The sequence below is a fragment of the Archocentrus centrarchus genome, chromosome 5 (genome assembly GCF_007364275.1).
Source record: "Archocentrus centrarchus isolate MPI-CPG fArcCen1 chromosome 5, fArcCen1, whole genome shotgun sequence".
Lineage (NCBI taxonomy): Eukaryota > Metazoa > Chordata > Actinopteri > Cichliformes > Cichlidae > Archocentrus > Archocentrus centrarchus.
Genome location: NC_044350.1, coordinates 9781382 through 9801804, shown reverse-complemented (window position 1 = coordinate 9801804; position 20423 = coordinate 9781382). Strand labels below are relative to the sequence as shown.

General features: G+C 41.6%; 1 protein-coding gene across 1 annotated transcript in view; it reads right to left on the bottom strand.

The window, feature by feature from the left end:
• Positions 1-1881: 1881 nt before the first annotated feature.
• The window catches only part of suclg2 (succinate-CoA ligase GDP-forming subunit beta), a 106289-nt gene continuing 87747 nt past the window's right edge, over positions 1882-20423 (bottom strand). The window contains exons 10-11 of the mRNA XM_030729341.1: positions 9294-9414; positions 1882-2876 (exon numbers count right to left, since the gene is read on the bottom strand). Coding sequence (XP_030585201.1) covers positions 2764-2876; positions 9294-9414 — 234 coding nt within the window. The 3' untranslated portion in view covers positions 1882-2763. The remainder of the gene's footprint in view (positions 2877-9293; positions 9415-20423) is intronic.

The following is a 20423-nucleotide window of genomic DNA, read 5'->3' as shown; positions in this document are numbered from 1 at the left end:
ATTAGCGGAGTTAAGAGCAGCAGGCTGCATGATAGAAGTCGTCAGGCTGACCTCCAAAGCTTCTTCCCCGCCCTCATCTATATTTATATGAAGGAGCGGCACTAATTTTGCCCAGTAAATCAGTGTGCACATTTCGTTGTGACCTCCAGCTTGACACTGAATTAAACAATATCAGGGCTCGAGAAGCCCGCTTTAACAAGCCTTAAATTCCTCCGTCCAATCCATCAGCGGGGATATTTCTGACACACGGAGGGAAGAGCATGAAATAAGGCAATTATTGAACCCTTCAGCCCATTTTTACGGCTCGGCTGGCTGGCACGGTGCAGCACAGAGCCACAGAGCTCTGAGTCTTGAGATGGCTCTCGGTGATAGGGATGCTAAAAATTAATACAGTGAAAAGAAATTTCAGTAGATTGGCAACAATTTTTCCTAAAAATAGCCAGTTAATAAACAGCGTGTCACAAAGATGTGTAGCTGTTACCAGAGACCCTTCTGGAGTCCTCCTGACTTTGCTCAGTTTGAGTCACAGACCTGGTTTTCTCTTAGTGTTCTTCTCCTGCGCATACAGGAAGAAAAAAGTGCTGTGTGTGTGTGTGGCAGTCGATCCTGTCTGTGAGCCTGGGTGTCCTCTCAGATTGCCTGACAGATAATCCATCACACAGTCAGTGTGTCTGACAGGAAGAGGTCTCAGTCAACTCTCTGTCTTTCTGTACTACTCACACAGGCCCTATGAAGGACAATCACTCTTTTCAAGTCTCTCCTGGGACGACGTACACTTGAGTTTCATTAGACGACTGAAGGTGGATGATTTGAGGAGTTTGAGAGTGTGTGTGTGTGTGTGTGTGTGTGTGCGCACGCATTGATCTGCAGATGAGAAGCCAGAAAGAAAACAGATTTGGGGGCTGATAAATTCACATCAGTGTATTAAATACGTTACCATGGAATAAACATTGTTTCTGTAAGCTCTTAATTCTTATTGTTGTGGAGGTCAAAAGTATATATTTTTGTATCAGCTTTTTTAAAAAATTGCCTTTTATTCCACTTTGTCACATCAAAAAGCTGATTTGTTAAACTACTGAGTGACTTAGCACAAATTTTTAAAATCTATTTATTTATGCATTTTTAATCATAAATACGAAACATTTAAGAAAGAAAAGCCAACAGATGGAAGGCATTTTAGGAAATTGAATATCTTTAGACAACAGACATTTGAAGTTGGCACTTTGGCCTCTGGGTAACTTAAAGCTGATCTGATAACTACAAATTGTTATAGACTCTTAATAAAAAAGCAAGCTGTCAGAATAATGAAAAGTGCTTATATTAAACCTATAAATTACATATTATTCTTTTGCAAATTTGAGTCTTTTCACTAACTGCATGTCTTTGGACTGTGGGAACAAGCTGGAGTACCCGCAGCGAATCCACGCAGACACGTGGAGAACATGCAAACTCCACACAGAAAGGCCAGATGGTGGATTCAAACCCAGGACCTTTTCGCTGTGAGGCAGCAGCGCTAACCACTGCTCCACCGTGCTGCCCTCGTTTCAATATTGCACTGCAAACTGAATTTCTAAAATGATTTATTTCTTGGCCTAACAGAGTCTTGTGTACGCATCTGCAAACTAACCGGCCTGTTTCACGCTCGTGCAGTCAGTGGCGTTAAGAAAACATGCTGAGGATCTGCTCTCCCTCCCCACTCACATCACATTTATGCTGTAAGTGTGCTTCCTTCAGAAATGCCCAGGAGATGCAGCAGAATTTCTCTTTCTTCCCCACTTCCCACCTGCTGCCTGTTTTTCCCCTTCAGGATACTCCAATACGGGGTTGAACAAATTTAATGCACTAAAGTATATATTTTTTAAAACGTTTGCTTTTAATGTCACAAATTACATACACAGTTTTGGCACTGTATTTCAGACATCCTGTCAACATCCATTCATGATTATAAAAAAAAAAAAAAAAAAAGTACAATTTTTTAAAAAAATTCATTTTCCCAACAGCTGTGTAAGAAATTATTGCCAGAAGTAAGAAAGAGAGCTCCCCATTAGCCTTCATTTGATAGGCACAGATTAAAGCAGATAATGGACTGTCTCACAGCAGCACTTTATAAATAAGACACGATGCATAAATTCAGAGTGAGTGCACCATCTACTTCATTTGAAACACAGATGAGTCTTCATAACCAACTTTAACAATGAAGTATAAAGTGTTTGCTGCCTGATGCTTCCATTCATTTCTGATATTATGAACGGTGTGCGATAACATGGCTTTGACTTGGTGCAGGTCGAGGCTGGACGTGAAAATGGAAAATGCTTTTCTCATTTCATATTCCACAAACACCCCCCCCCCCCCAAAAAAAAACAACATGCACAAGAAGGCTTTAAGCTTGCCTTGGAAAATGGAATGGACAAAGTGTTGGGCGTCCTTTCAATATGTAAAATAATTCTCAGTATCTTAGTGGCTTTTCCTAAATAATATACACTTAATGGTTACAGAAATTAAAAGCAGCTAATCTGATCTGCAGAAAGGAAATGAGTGCAATAGCAGAATCATGTAAGAAACTGTGATATGGATCTCAGCTGGCAATCAAAGTAAGAAATGTACGCTGGTGTTAAATCAAAATATAAAGGCCGACAGCATGAAAGCAAAGGCTTGAGGTTTCGCAGGTCTGCATGTGGAAGACGAGGCTGATGGTGCAGCGCTGAGGCTGCAATGAAGGTTGGTGACAGGCGAAGAGCGCATAGAGAGGTTACTCGGAATTCTCTATTTCTTGATGGCCGCCACAGCTTTCTTAGCAGCGTCATCCAGGTCATCTGCTGCCGTGATGGGCAGGCCGCTCTCAGTCAGGATCCTCTTGGCCTCGTGGACGTTGGTCCCTGAGAGAAATGGAAAACAAAAGCAAGTTAAAAAAAAGTGTTACCACGGGTGACAACCAACATTACGAAAATGGCTAAACGAGGATGAACCTGATCCGCCATCTGCACTGATGTTAAAAACCACGCTGTGTGAAAGACGAAGAGTTCCTCTGGAGGAATCAATCCACACAGACAGATGCAGTCACGGGTCAGCGGTGACACATTCAACTGCTGATCCGAATGCTGTAGAGTGTGAACAACGGGCAAAAGGGCAATGTGTATGTGCGTGCGTGCACGCGTGTGGGTGGGTCTGCTCCCCTGGCTGCAGCGAGGTCAGGGGTAGCAGGTGCTGGGTGATACAGTGGCGCCCATGGTAGACCCACAACCAAGCAGAGAGAGGGAGAGAGGCAGACACCCGGATATCCTCTGTGCAGCCCCGAGGCTCTACACAGTGAACTGGCTGCCTCCCAGTGCTGCGCACCGCTTGGCCAAATACAAGCCTGACAAGCCTGTCACAACACAGCGCAGGGGGCGCCCTTAGTTGACGGAAGGACGCAGGAGGGGGCGGGGATGGGAGGTGGGGGCAACAGAGCAAAAGGTCAAATGAGGCAAAATCGCCCCCTCACAGCTAAAACAACAAAAGCCAGCTGTTTATGTGGCATTTACTGATTTCACACATGGATATGGGGAAAGAGAAAAGCCCAGAATTTGTCTGATCTGCTATCAACAACTCAGCACAGTGGTGGAGCATTTAATTATTAGCTTTACTTCTAATTACTTACATTTTTAGTTTTTTTTTTTTTTTCCCTCATTCAGATTTAAGATCTTATTGAGTATTTATTACTTAGTTTTTCCTGATATTTAACTGAATTTGAGGTTTTCCTGTTTATTCAGACAAGACAGTTGAAAAAGTCTCTAAAATGGTTGTGAAAATACTTTATTTACCGTTCTTGACACTGATTTACTGAATATGCACAAAAGGTGTGATGTGATTTTCTGTATATTAGTGTCTCCCTGTATTCACTCGGGTGTTAAACGAGTCGATGCGTGAGTGTTTGTGCATGCTCAGTCGCTTACAGGTTGACCTTAGCTCTCATGGCTGGCGTGTAATTAAGACCGCATGATATGTGAATTCTCCGGAGGCCCGGCCACCCTGATCAATAGACCTTTCACGAGGAATTCTATTACCAGTGCCACTTAACGCCTAATATTTCATCTCTTTTGTCCAGCCGTATAATAAGTCATTCCAAACACATTTCTGCAGGCTCACACTCTAAACAATCAATTCTGCAATGCAATTAATTAGAATAAGAGCAGGAAGAGACCTTGCTCTGGTGCATAAACAGGGGATAGGGTGTCTCAAGTCATTTTCTCATCAAACAGCAGATATTCTCTGTGTGAGTCTGTGCGTCTCAATTTGGTGCGGGGACTTGTAGTGAGAAGAGCGGTGCATTACTGTATGCTTTACATTCAACAGGCTAATCTGTGAACTGCACTGGGATTGATGGATCCGTGCTTCTATACTGACAGGCTTATCTGTCACAAGATTAAAACGAAGCTGCAGCACAACAAAGTTCAAAGAACACCAGATAAAACTGACAGAAGTGGAAGCAGCCATATGGGCCCACAGCAAATACATAATGCAAAAGGTATTCTGAAAAGACAAATATGCCTATGGAAAGTGTATACAGGAACACAATAAAGTAAAAATGTTTTTGGTTTTTTTTCAGTGCATACATATTCATGACCAGCAGGAGTATTTGGTGTATTATTTAGCCTGTGCTGCATCTGTGCCTTATTCATGTAAAGTGTGATGGAACAACCACACACGCTGGAGTGACACACAAGAGAGGTGCATTTATGTGAGTCTGTCTGTGACAGTGCGTGTGGAAGCTGACTGCAGTTCCACTGTGAGCAGCAGGGAGCACTGATAGCTCACGCCAGCAGCGGCAGCAGCAAGGGCCGAGTCCAGCTGGATACAGCATTGCTAGGCATGTGTGGAGGAGTATATGTGTGTGTGTGTAGCATATAATTCAAGTATGTGGATGTGTGTGTTCACCTGCAGCCACTAGGTGCTGCCAGAGACCTACTCACAGTCTGGATAGGGACACAGCATACACAGTCAGCTAATAACCGGAGGACTATTATTTTAAAATAAAATACTACATGATTAAATGTAAGAAACTGTCACTACAACATCACAACATGCAGACCGAGAAAATATTCATCAGTCGACTGGACCTGTTAATTACTGTGAAATCTCTAGACTTTAACACTAACTTGCTGGTCTCAACTTTTTTCTTTAATAACAATCAACTGCCAGAAATTCAATCAAATCTTAATCCACTTTTCACGATGCTAAATCCTGTCCAAACTGACAAAGCTAAAAAACAAAAAATAACCAAAGACTAATCAGCAGGTGGGAAGATTTCTGCCTTAAGATGTATTTTATGACTTCACAGCACAGTTTTTCACATCTCTGTGCCAATTAACCAGCCTACCTGTGACTATTGTGAAAATGTTGCTTTAATGCGTGACTTACAGGCCACTATATTTCAGCGGGATAATAAGGCTTGAACTGGAGCAGCTTTCTTGATGGTACAAATCCTACATTTATGACCAGCTTTATCCTAACAAGCTGTGTTTAGCACTGCCGTCATCTGATGAGGGAAGGATATGGTGCTATAGAGTCAGACATAGAGAGAAATTCAATAGCTTTAATGGTTCCTTATATGTCAAGGACACGATAAAGACCGTTTCCATACGAGACGAAGATAAGGGGAAAAAATGATGTGAAGTTTGATAAGTTATCTCTATCAGTTTCTGTTTGTGAAGTCGGTGCCACAACAAAAACTGGAAGCCCCTTAACCTTCACATTCTTTCACACTCAAGCCAGCTGGTTAAACAATCATGTGCTGATTGTCAGTCTGAGGCTGTGGTTTAAAAAAAAAAAAAAAAAAAAACACTTTTACCCTCAATGCAAACCAAAGGACGAGCCACAGTTACATCTGAGATGTTGTCAGGTCTGAGGGCCGTTGTTTGGATGCTTGGGTTAGCGTGCTTGGCACTGTCGGCATACTTTAACTGCATAACCCCCCCACCTCCACTAACAACAAAAGTAAATTGCACAATTATTTACAATATTATGAAGTGTGCATTACTGACTGGATCCTGGTTCCTTTTCTTTTTAAATCTATGGTAATTACATGGTAATTAGACCGGAAGCTTCTGCAGTTACTGTCCACTCACGGGCCTTCTTCTCGTTTCTCGAGCTGGTGGGTCGTCTGCACTGGTGTTGAGCGATGGTTTGCCCCACACTAGAAAGTGATTAGTTCCCCACTTAGTAATTTCCTGGCTGTCAATGAGGGCCTTTGATGTGTCACACTATCATAATTCCCGCCATCTGTCAGCTGTCTGAAGGCACTGGGGTACCCCGTGAAAGAATTTTTTGTTGGAAATAAGTTCATCCAAAGTACTAATACAGTAAATAATTCATTCATAACTTTTTTTGTGTATTTGCAGGTATGTCGTTGCAGTTGTCAGGAAATGAGTCAATACATGAGAAACAATTTGTATTACAAACATTTTTATTCATTTGATTTATGAAATTTTTAGTCTTGTCTGTTTATTTGTCCCATTGCCCCGACATAACATTGTGTGTTGGGAGTTTGCATAAACAGAACAATGCTGTAGTCCAATGATGCACTTAGTAAAGGCCGTTTAAATCAATGGAGGACCCTCTGACTCCAGACCAGCCTGATAAACTTCACATAGATTTTACAGGTAGCTGATACTGAGAAATAAAACTGTTCTTAAAAAAACTGAATATCATCATAGTCTGATCAGACAGCCAGACAATCTACACAACCAAAAATGAACACTGATATATTACATGGTAGTCTGTCATGAATCCACCTTTTCATATTTTTGATTCATATTGTGTCATAGTAACTGTTATTTAGGAGCAGCATACTGCAGCATCAGAGTTTATGTATTTATAAGTGCTCACTAACTGAGAGCCTGAGGGTATTAATATCTTCACACTGTGTTCCATATTTGCATGTTTCTATAACATGACGTTTATTCTCATGACCTGATCAATTCCTGTCTGATTCTTTGTAAGAGGCAAACAGTGCGATTTACTTTGAGATATAAGTTACAGGCTAAATTTCAAGGTAATACAAGAATGACAAATCAGAAATTGCATTTTTAATCACTAAACATGTAAATATTGAATATGAAAGACAATAAAACGTATGTATGTATGTGTGTGTGTTTGAATGTATATAGCTGCAGCAGGTGGCTATTTAAGCTATAATGATGCTGTCAGGACTGATGTTGCCATCTCAACCATTGATACAGGGCCTCAGATCTCTTTCTAATTATATATGAGGAAAAGCTTAAGGAGCATACAGCCTCCACTCTTTGACAGACAGTCGGGGAACGGCTTGTAATCGAGTTAAATGAATGTAGTCACCTTTTTCCTGGATGCCAAAGACTATTTAAGAGGATTTTTTCCCTTCATAGTGGCAGACAATACTACAGAGAAATACAGTATGTTCATCTTCACACTGTAGCTAAAGAGGGCAGCACAGCACTTCCTTATGTATTACTTCCTCTCTATACCTTCAATATTGATAGTGTGCCTGCATATCTGTTCTTTGCTCAATTTGCAACAGATGAGCAAAAGCACTAATGACGAAGATTACAGACTGTTTCAGATAGACTCAATCAGCTCACATCAAACACTTCATGCACACCCTATCAACTAACATACCCCTATTAGCATCTAGACCACATGGCCTCTCTTCCCTACATATGGGAATACATAACTCTCCGCCAATGCAATCAACCCTGGCCCTTTAGGGCCTTTCCAATTAAAAGTGTGCCTGTTAATCCATTCTGATCCTGTTGAAGAACGCTGGGCCATTTTCACTGCCCGGCAGTCAGCCTAGCAAGCTGAGCTGATTGATTCAAAGCCAATCCTCTCCACAAGGCTGCAGCCCAGGATGTAATGACCCACAACTAAGGCTTGGATTAGGCCCCGATCAGGGTAACATGGTTGGACCATCCACCAGAAGTGACTTTCTGGACAGTCAGAGTCATGTTGAATTACAGCTAGTATTAGAAACTTGTGGTGGATAATTAAGTATCCATGTTGATTGCCAGTCTAGTTGGTTCCTATGGCCCCTTAATCTCAGTGGTTGTGTACTCTAAAGACACAAATGTGCATCTTGAACCTTTTGTATTTGAACTAGCACCAGTGCTTCTTTCTCTGCTTGCTCATTCTGTGTAATGGTAATTGGCTTAATTCACATTTAAGTCACATTTATATCCTCACAATATTATTTCTGGTTCAGATTAAAGTTATTTCAGACACGGGGTAGAACTGCATACCTCCAGGAGATTTTTTCTTTGACTTCAGGAAAAATGAGTAGAAATGACACTTAAAAGTAAAATTCTCCCTCTACACTGTGCTCTGAACAACCATGCCCTCACTACTGTGCAGTACCTCAACACACAGTGGGCTTCTAGAAACAGCTTACACGCCCTGACCTACAAATAGCAGATTGTGTGCAGACATACAGTATGAAATGCTAAGCGCTAACACACATGCACACACATCCCTGCTCTATGCTCTGGACACACCACTCAGCAGGATCTTGACAATTAAGCTAACCACCAACTGGCCCCATGCCTCTGTGAGTCACCACTGCCATCCCAAACACACACACCCACACACACACACAGAGCAGGTTTCATTAGCATATACAGGTGAAAGGTGAGCCAATCAGTGCTGTCTCTACAGTTATTCTGGCTGGTGCTAATGACAGGTGCAGCAGAATGTGACATCTATGAGAAATGCACTGCTGTTCTTTCTGGGACACTGGGCCACAATGAAGATGGATATGCTCCTGAGAGCACGGCAGCAATAACACAATGACTCCGAAGTTTAAAACTAGGTGGGGGAAGAGTTCCTTTGTACCTAAAGCAAGCTACATTCTCAGTCTCTATCGAGTCGTGCATGTTTGTGTGACAGGAACCAGTTGCACCCTGAGTAAGGAGACTTTAAGTATCAATCAAGAAAAATTAAACTTACTGACATATAAATGCAAAACTGGAGTAAGATTATGTTGATGTCATGATGATGTTATTTATGTCAGGTCAAGGTGAACAACTCATCAAGATGTGTGACAAGTGACATAACTGTAAGCCTAGTTGCACATTATAGCTGTAGGACCAGCATCATTAACCATCATCATGAAACGCTCATTAAGGTTAAGTTCTTTCATCACAGGCTAGATGTTTCTGAGAGGAATGATGTCTGTATTGTGCGAGTGGGAACACCTGTTGTGACCAGCTTACTAAGAGTGTCAGAGAGGGAAAACAAAGACTTTTATGTGGTTCCCTGCGGGCAAGCATAATGTGCTGTTTTACCTTCCAACCTGACCACCAGTGGCACCTTGAGCTCCAGCTCTCGGCAAGCTTTGGTGATGCCATTGGCAATGATGGCACAGTTGACAATGCCCCCGAAGATGTTGACCAGGATGGCTTCAACCTGTGAAAGTAGGCAACAGAAAAAAGAATTAACCCAACAGCAAACGTGAAATAATAAGATGAATACAAATTTCAGCTGTACTGTCTGCATGCAGTAAGCAAACAGTAGCATAAAAAATGGCAGAGAATTGGTGACATGATTTAAAAAAAAGAAAAAAGATGATGCAGATCTGGCTGGTGTTCAGAACTTACTGAAGGAACGGGATAAGCAACATAAAGTACTACATGGGAGATCTGACTGATCTTGTCACATACAGTCATGGTAGAAGTACACTCTAATCTTGTCCTTAGCAGGTCTGAAAATTCGGTAAATACAGCCTCAGATAAAACATGACATATTATCCTATGTCAGAATTTATTTAACAAAAACTAAGCCAAAATTTATAAGAGCAGCAGTTTTGGCAGTTTGCTGGGCTGGCGCATTCAGGTGAAGAAAGACATCAACAATGATCGTAAACATCAGTGTTGCTGTCCATCAATCTGGGAAAGGTTATTGAGCCGTTTTCAAATAATCTGAAATCCATCATTCTACAGTGAGAAAGATTATTCCCAAGTGGAAAACATTCAAGACAGTTGCCATCTTCTTCCCAGGAGTGGACGTTCCAGCAAATTCACCTCAAGTTCAGACCGTGCAATGATCAGAACAAGTCCAAAAAACCCAAGAACTACATCTCAGACTCTACAGGCCTCAGTCAGCACGTTAAACGTTAAAGCTCATGATAGTATATTTAAAAAATACTGAACAAGTATGACTTGTTTCGATGGGTTGCCAGGAGAAAGCCTCTTCTCAGTAAGAAAACAACATGGGAGCACAGCTTAGGTTTGCAAAGCTGTATCTGAACAAACCACGAATGTCTGGAACAACGGAGCTCATTTACAAACAATGTGTATGCACAAATCCAGGCATGAACCATGTGTACAGACACTTCACGCACAAATCACTGACTCATCAATATTTGAAATGTTTGTACACACAATAAACCGTGTGTACAGACATTTCGCACACAAATCACTGACTCATCAATATTTGTGACCCAAATTTGTGTGAACTCTAGGAACAAATTTAGAAGTTCCTCTGAACATGTTTATAAAAAAATGATGAAGGCTTGGCGGTGTTAGAAAATCTAAACATGTTTTTGAGCTAAATCCTAATACTGCTACTGCTGTGACTACTCCTACTAATTAACGTTCATTAAAATGACCATTGCTGCTGGATTCTTGGCACTGTCCCATGGATGCTGGAGATGTTTTTTTCCCCTCTTTGCAGTGAGTTTCTCATCTCAGGCTGACATGCTCCTTATCCTACACCTGTTTTCTTCTTTTCTTATACTCTTTGATGATGCCCAAACTTTCTTTTTTACTTGAGCCACAGTATCTCAGGGGAAACAATATTCTGAACGTCCTTTATTACAACATGCCTCATTCACCCATTCACACATGCACTTCCTTCTACAGCCAAGTGCTCACACACATTCATACTCCATACATTCACACTGTGACGACTGCATCGGAGAGCAACTTGGGGTTCAGTATCTTGCCCAAGGATACTTTGGCATGCGGACTGATGTAGCCAGCCAGCCTTCCGATTAGTCGATGACCTTCTCTGCCTCCTGAGCAACAGCCACCCCAAGAAAGTTGTGCATAAGCAAATGCTTGCAAACCTCAATGAACTGAAGCAAGGCCGTAAAGAAGAGCAGACCAAAATTCCTCCACAATGACGTGAGAGACTGATAAAGTCAAGCAAAATGATTACTTCATGTTATTGTTGCTAAAGTTGTTTCTACAAGCTACTGAATCGTGAGGTGTACTTAGTTTTTCACACACTGATTCAGCCGTTTGGCTTAGTTTTTGTTACATAAATAATGACGCAGTGTATTGTGCCATTTGTCGTTCACAGACTTTGACTGGGTGAACCACTTCACTGCAAAGTTGCGGTGCAATGTGAAAGAGACAAACTCATGCAGAGACATATGAAATGTGTCTGTGCTCTGCTGGCAGTGTAAGGTGTGGAAAGTGCGAAGTTCACACTTTGTCAGGTGTGCATTAAAAACACATTTTGCTGCATAAAAAGAGCAGCTGTGAGTCGTCTGTGCTATTAACATGGGCAGACTAAGACTGTGAGACAGAGTCTGAAAGTGTGTTTCTCATGATAAAAGGCTGTAATTGCTGTTTAGGGCATTCACTAACACAGCAGTGTGCGTTATTGAGCTGTGTAACTCCAGAATGCAGGAGATGTTCGAGCCTATCTGTTAATGTTAGCATGCATTAGGTCAGCGTTCTGTGGAAAGCGATATGTAAATGTTATTTTGGATGACCTATCCAGATTGCTGTTGTGACTTTAATGAAAGAGTGACCAGTGTGCATGTTCAGGTGCTGTCAGATTACTGGAAAGTGGTTTAACATCTCATCATCTTTACTGTAGCACAACTGCCCTGAAACTATGAAGAAGTCCTCAACTTTCTTACAAAACACGCACAAAAGTGATACCACAAAGTAGGGAAGCAATGCAGCTTGTGTGTGTGTTTGCATGTGTGTGTGATTACATACTGACAATCTAGCACTTGGTAATTACCCTAGCTAGCTCAGTGGAAAAGTAGACTGAGAGCACACAGGATTAATCCTCCATGTTTGTTTATAATCACTGCTAATCTGTTAGCGCCGATTTGGATGAGCAGCTTGTGGGTGTGCGTTTGTGTGTTTGTGTGTGCGTGCCTGTTGTGCATGTGTATGTTGTCAGTGTGTGGTAATGATGTTTACAGGGAAAGAAGATCAAGGACTTGGATAACTATCAGAGCGACAGCCATGGCATTGTCCTCTATATGCTATCCAAATGAGCATCTCCGTATGAACAGCAGAGAATGACACGAGACCAGGGGAGAGCTCCCACAAACAAACACGAACATAGGCAATGCCATAAAAAAACTCATTCACCATGCAAAGAAACTGAGAAAGCAGTTCAGCTCACACAGGAAACTGTTTCATGCTGATTAAGTATATCACACACAGAAATGCCCCCCCCCCCCCCCAAAAAAGGGGAAAATACAGGAAATGAATAGTCTCAAATGCAAAGAAAGGTTACAAGATGAAATGTCTGTTCATGGTAAATACTTATATCTTTTAAACTCCCAAGTTTGCAATATGTGCTTTTTTTTAACTTCAGTGAAATCCCAATCTATGAGAAAGCTGAAGAGTCACTGAAAAATATGATTGTTTTCACAGGCTGAGTGCAACTCAACAGCTTTACAGGTACAAATACTCCTGGCTTAGTCATTCGTTTTCTTCATCTCTCTCTGATATTTTGCTATCATTTAAAAAGTATCAAACTAAATCTGTTTTGCCAAATGCACACTACCTAACACATTAATATTTACAAGCACACAACTTCCCCATCCGTTCACAGAAATTCTAATTGTCACCAGTGGAAACCACATTTTCATTAGAAGTTTTAGCTCACATCACAAAAGCACAATTGTCCTATTTCATTTAAACTTTTAGTCATTTTTTTCCCCCCTCTTTTTCTATGACTCTAATTTTATTATTGTAAATTAATCTTACATTTCTCATTAGTCTTACATTTCTTTTATGTTGTCCATATCTGAATAGAAAATGGGGGGGGGGAAACATTTGCAAACGACCACTAACCTCTAAATGCTAAGAAAGAAAAGATTGCTGCAACAAAGACTGCTTTCAGGCACAGTTTTGAAAGGAATGAAAAGGAAATTCTGTAAAAAGGGAAGCTATTATAAACTGCTCAAAAAATTAAAGGAACACTTTTTAATGAGACTATAACATCAAGTCACAAACATCTGGGATATTGATCTGGTCAGTTAAGTAGCAGAGGGGGGTGTTCATCAGCTTCAGCTGCTTTGGTGTCTATGAAATGAACAGGTGCACTAAAGGGGCAACAATGAGACAACCCGCAAAACGGGAATGGTTTTACAGGTGGAGGTCACTGATATTTTTCCCCTCCTCATCTTTTCTGACTTTTTTCACTAGTTTTGCATTTGGCCAGGGTCAGTGTCACTACTGGTAGTGTGAGGCGATACCTGGACCCTACAGAGGTTGCACAAATAGTTCACCTCCTCCAAGTTGGCACATATATACGTGGCATTGCCAGAAGGTTTGCTGTGTCTCCCAGCACAGTCTCAGGAGCATGGAGGAGACATCCAGGTGACAGGCAGTTACTCTAGGAGAGCTGGACAGGGACGTAGAAGGTCCTTAACCCATCAGCAGGACCAGTATCTGCTCCTTTGTGGGAGGAAGAACAGGATGAGCACTGCCAGAGCCCCACAGAATGACCTCCAGTAGACCACCTGTGTGAATGTCTCTGACCAAAGAATCAGAAACAGACTTCATGAGGGTCGCCTGAAGTCCCGAGAATGTCTAGTGGGCCCTGCGCTCACCGTCTGGCACTGTGGAGTCCAATTGGCATTTGCCATAAAATACCAGAATTGGCAGGTGGCCGGGCATTGCTGCCTTGGCGCCCTGTGCTTTTCACAGATGAATGCCGGTTCACCCTGAGCACATGCGACAGACGTCAAAGGGTCTGGAAAAGCTTTGGAGAACATGCTGCCTGTAATATTGTTCAGCATGACCAGTTTGCTGGTGGGTCAGTGATGGTCTGGGGAGGCATATTCATAGAGACCTCTACAGGCTGGGCAACGACACCCTGACTGCCATTAGGTATCAGGATGAATCCTTGGACCCACTGTCAGACCCTATGCTGGCGCAGTGGGTCCTGGGTTCCTCCTGGTGCACGACAATGCCTGGCCATCGACTGACCCCCCGCGCTCACCTGACTTTTCTCATTGTATATGTTGCCTCTAGGGTCGATTTTTAGGAAACATAATATTTGTTTCCACTGTTTTGCTGACGACATCCAGGTGTATATGCCCATCAAACTGAACAGCAGAGATCCATGGGAACCTCTGCTGAACTGTCTAAGTGACATCAAGTCCTGGATGAGAAACAATTTCCTAAAACTTAATGAAAGCAAAACCGAGGTCATATGCTTTGGTAAATTTGACCCCTCAAGCTACTCCTCTGGCACTCCGAGTCATTTGGTTCCTCACTGTCGTGATGCTGTGAAAAATCTGGGTGTCATTTTAGATAGTAGTTTTAAAATGGAGAAGCAAGTAAGTGCTGTTACCAAAATCAGTTTTTACCAACTCAGAGTCATTGCCAAGGTAAAACCTTATCTCCCACAGCAGGACCTGGAAAAAGTTATTCATGCTTTTATTACTTCCCGCCTGGACTACTGTAATTCTCTGTACTTTGGCATAGATCAATCATCTGTGCGCCGCCTGCAGGTAGTCCAGAATGCGGCAGCTCGTCTTTTAACCGGTTTAAAAAAGCATGAACACATTACCCCAGTCCTGTCATCCCTTCACTGGCTCCCTGTCCGTTTTAGAATCGATTTTAAGATTTTATTGCTTACTTTTAAAGCATAAAATGGACTGGCACCTTTGTATCTGTCTGAGCTGCTTCACTGTCACACCCCTGTAAGAGCTCTGAGGTCATCGAACCAGCTGCTCTTACAGAGGCCTAAAACTAGACTAAAACAGAGAGGTGATCGAGCTTTTGCAGCAGCAGCACCAAAGCTATGGAACGATCTACCTCTCCATATTCGCACAGCTCAGACGATACACACATTTAAATCTCTATTAAAAACACATTTCTTTTCCTTGGCATTTGGCTGCAGTGCTACCTCCTTTTAGATGATTGTTTTATGGTATTTTATGGTACTTGTTTTAAACGTTTTAATTTTTAATTTTCTTATGTTATTTATTGTTCTTAATGTTTTTATTTATTTATTTTTATTTTATTATTTTATTTATTTATTTATATATTTTTATTTTTATTTAGTATAGTCCTTGGGGTTACAGATCTTGTACAGCACTTTGGTCAACGTCGTTGTTTTAAATGTGCTTTATAAATAAACTTGACTTGACTTGACTTGACTTAAATCCAAAAAAAAAAACACCACTGGGACATTATGTTTCGATCCATTCAACACCACCAGGTTGCACCTCAGACTGTCCATGAGCTCAGTGATCCCCCGGTCCACCATCTGTTTTCTCATTAGGAGCATGCCCCGACGTTGTCAGGCATGCATACAAGCATGTGGGGGCCTTATAAGCTACTGAGTACCATTTTGTGTTGCTGCAATGAAATTTCAGCAAAATGGACTAACCTGCCGCATCTTTTTTTCCACTTTGATTTTCAATGTAAAAATGTACCTATTGTAAAACATCTATGTCTTATAAAGGAGAAGCTTTGAAGTATCTCTGCTGTTCATTACTGACACTACAGTACTGGTATGAATTTCTCTGCCACACAGTGTGTGATCTATGTGTTTGCATTAAACATGGGTCCACAGAAGTAGAGCCACGTACAAACTACCTGTGCAGTTGAAATAAGGGCGGATTCCCGTACTTTTTAGAGGAAACATATATTAGTGATAATGTTTTCTCTATGACCATAAATGAGAAATGACAGAAATTGTACCAACACATTACCTCAGACATCCCTGTCACTGCCAGCTGATGTGATGCAGAGTTCACTGAGTCTATATTTGTCTATAGTCTTTCCCTTTTCTGCCATATATGCTCTATCCTGCCTTAGGGCACATGTGGAAGTGTGTGTTTCTCCATTACCCTGTGCAGGTGCGGCACACAACAGGAATGACACTGCCAACGTTGTTGTCACAACAACAACTGTATATTATTCAGAGATCAAATATAGTCAACCAAATTCTTATGCTTGAGTCTACGTACGTAAGCAATTTTTATCCTGACCAACAGCGACCTATAGTAGATCAAGAAAAATGCAGAGCATAAACAGAGCTTTAAAGAAAGATCAAATGAGGGAAGATAATCATTGTAGCTGTTTGTGTTAGCAGTGAACAAACAATGCATGTATCATCATCACATGCGCAGTGCATTAACAATGTAATGTATTCAACATGACAGTTTTGTTGGAGTGCTCCTAATGTTACACAGCTGACACTGAGTAACAGCAACACGGGACACCAATTTATGATAACAGTATGCTTCTTTATTTCTGGTGGTTGAAACTGCACATATTGTATCACAGTTGTTTAGTGTCACAAGCACGCACACACCATTATGTAGAGTCCCACTTGGGGGCAGCAGAGATTTAGACCCTTTTGCAGATTCACTATAGAAGCCTCTATTCTCACCCCATCTACAGCCCATTTTTCAACTCTGTCTCTATGGGATGAACCATATTTCTTCCATTCATGCGTCTCCTATTGACACCAATGTATATTAATGATATATAAGACATGATTTATGTTGCTGGGCATAGAAGTAAATGCAGTTTATAGAAATATGGATGTGGCATGGAATAAGTTGCACTTTGCTGAAAGTTTGTTTTATTTTTTTTTTCCTGGTTTCGTTTTACGAGAATGTGCATCCTGAGGAGCATTATTCACCCTGTGCAAAGAGCCGACCACAAACAAGCAGACATTTGATATAAATGGTTATTCAGCTTCTTTATGTTCCAAGCAGAGATCACAGACCCATACCTATAACAACAGACACCTTACCAGAGGGAACAAGGCAGCAATAGAGGTGCTTTCTATTCATTTTTCTAATGATATTCTGTCCTGGAATGACTCACTTCAGAAATGTACGACGTGGTGCAGTGAACCATATTGTTCCTTTGTGGTAGAATGAAAACGGCGCATTAGCTATGAAATACTCCTGCTTCTCAGCAGGTTAGTGAGCTGTGGGGTTAAAATGCCACAACAGGGGGAAAAAAGCAAAAAGAATGGGAGCCAAATTTAGGGCCAATCCCCTTGGTTTGATGCCCTGTGCAATCAAAAGACTAACTTCTCTGCTCCACTCATCCTCTCAGCATCTCAGAAATCCAGATTTAAGGTGTGAAATAGCACTGCACCCCTCAATCCGGCTAAAACCTTCAACATCACATTCTGTACTTCTGTAACAGAAGGTAAAAAAAATGCTACAGTCTCTTTCCTTAAAGGCATTCATTTCAGGTGAGCAAAGTTGGCAGCGGGGAGGATTTCTTTCATCAGCGCTCAGCATAAAGGCATCAGGTATAATGTGCCAGCTCACTCTTTTAGGGGATCTTTGTGTGTTCTTTCAGGCAGAGTTACAGCATGAGCTGTTGCCTTCTACCTGGGTGCCGGTGAAATGATTCAAATTTTAGAAAATAGGATCATTGCTGCTGGCATTCAGATACTCAGCCAAGGTTTTTTTTTTTGCGTCAAAGTCAAAAAAAGGGCCTTCACGGGAGAAACAGGCTTTTCTGCCTGCTATTATACACCCCACTAACTGCATTTAGGACAAGAAAGAGCTATAACTCTGACAATTCAACATGCTCATGTGGACCTTCATTGTATTCCTCCTGTGTGTCTGTGCATGTGTGTTTTTTTATGAAACATGCCTGAATACATGTTTGGGGGGGGTAGACTGTGCATAATTATTATGGGCACATGCAGCTCTCTATCACTATATACATAAACAGTCATCTGTAAAATGAAGACAACTTTAGAAAGCAACATTCCATGTTCAGGATGTCTTGGTGCTCATTTCCATATACTGTTATAAGTAGCAAACAAACATGATGTACTTTTCTCCTCCAAATTTTAGCCCAGAAGGGAATAAAGGCATTGTATTCCTTCTCATTCTGCAAGGCTCCTTGTCACGAGTTGTGCGTGCGTTGCTGAATTATCACTCAAATACACATTTTTATGCCCATACCGCTGTTAAGCACTGCTAATCTCTCTGCAGGATAGAAAAGGGAAAGAATCTTGTTCCCTTTGTTACCAGCAAGCAGATAGGAGTATAAAAAAGGCAGGGATAGAGATGGGTGTGTGTCTCTCTGTGGCCTATTAAGGGCTATTGTTCTGTCTTATCTACTGGAGACAGCCTGTACTGTCACCGCCTTCTCTGGCAGGTCTTGTTTATTTGTTTTCGATCCGCTGGGGGCCCAGTACTTGGTCCTGGGGCCACAGGTTAACATTCACGGCTTCCAAATCAAGGCAGGCCTGCTGGCTCTAGTCAAACATCTTGGATTGAAAGGAAGAGCAGTTGGTGAGAAACGATTCTTCTGTTTCTGCCCATGTTTGAAGTAGAAAGCAGCAAGCTGCCTTAGATGGCCAATGGGTTGTTTGGGATTTCTTAATGTCTCTAGTTTAAAATTAATCTCAGAGAGCTTAATCTTAATGAAGGGACAACTGAAAGGCAGCTGAAAACTAGATCCATAAGGGCCCATAAGATGTTTGAGAGAAGTACTGAATTCACAAGTTATCCTCCAAAAAGAGCAACAATTGTAGCATTAAATTATAATTGCAGGGCACTGACACATATTTCAGTATTATTCACAAAAAGGAAATCAAACAGTAGAAGCAAAATAAAAGGTAAACACACTTGGACCCCCTTTTGCCCTCAGAACTGCCTTAAACTTTCGAGGCACAGATTCAACAAGGTGCTGGAACTATTCCTCAGAGATATGGGCCATATTGACACATGACAGCATCACACAGTTGCTGCAGGTTTGTCAGCTGCACATCCAAGGCAAAACTCCAGTTCCATCACATGATAAATGGTAAATGGACTGGTTCTTATATAGCACTTTTCTACTGTACTTTGAGCACTCAAAGCGCTATTTTCAACATGCCTTATTCACCCATTCACACGCATTCATACAAGACCTTCTTTCTACAATTAAGTGATTTCTGTCTCGCATACACACGCATTCATACTCCGATGGTTGCATCGGGGAACAACTTGGGGTTCAGTATCTTGCCCAAGGATAGTTTGGCATGCAGACTGGAGCAGCCAGGGATCGAGCCGCCAACCTTCCGATTCGGTGACCTCCTCTACCTCCTGAGCTACAGCCACCCCAAAGGTGTCAATATGGCCCAAATCTCTGAGGAATATTTCCAGCACCTTGTTAAATCCCAAAGGTGCTCTACTGGATTGAGATCTGGTGACTGTGGGGGGTATTTGAGTAACGTGAACTCACTGTTATGTTTAAGAGACCTGTTTAAGCTTTGTGACATGGTGCATTATCCTGCTGGAGGCATCCATTGGAAGATGGGTACAGCGTGGTCATAAAGGGGTAGAGATGGTGAACAACAGTAACCAGGAAGGCTGTTGCATTTAAACGATGCTCAGTTGGTACTAAGAGGCCCAAAATGTGCCAAGAAAGAATCCCACACATTACACCACCAGCAGCAGCAGCAGCCTGAACTGTTAATAAAAAGCAGGATGGATCCATGCTTTCATGTTGTTTACACCAAATTCAGACCACATCATCTGAATGTTGCGGCAGAAATCGAGACTCGTCAGACCAGGGAATGTTTTTCTAATCTTCTATTGTCCAATTTTGGTGAGTCTGTGTACACTGTAGCTTCATCTTCCTGTTCTTCATTAACAGGAGTAGCACTTAATGTGATGTTCTGGTGCTGCAGTCCATCTGCTTCAATGTGTTGAGCATTCAGAGATGCTCTTCTGCATACCTTGGCTGTAACAAGTGGTTATTTCCCTGGGGTATTGTTTTTTGGTATGTTTGGTATGCATGACTGTTAACAATATTACAGCAAAACTACCACTCCAATTCACACCAAAAGCTGGCCAGTGACCACCTAGATCACCTGATTACTTTTTTGCCATAATTGGGTCAAGCCAATAAAAAAAAAAAAAAAAAAACGCACGCCATGGTCTTCATTTCAACCTTAATCTCTCTGCTGTCCCAAAAACATTCAGGCATTTGACACTGATTGTGCCACAGTGTATATCTAGCAAGTTCAATCATCCAGAAACTTTGAAAGACCTTCAGAAAGCCTGGAGAACTATTACTCATGAGCACATTAAAAATTACAAGGAAGTCTGGATCCTTGGAAGCAAAATATAAAGAAATGAAGGGTGGCTGAAGACTTTTGCACAGCACTGTATATTTCTTGGTAGCATGCGATTCATTTTCCTTCTTTTTTTTTTTTAAATCTTGTTCGAGATA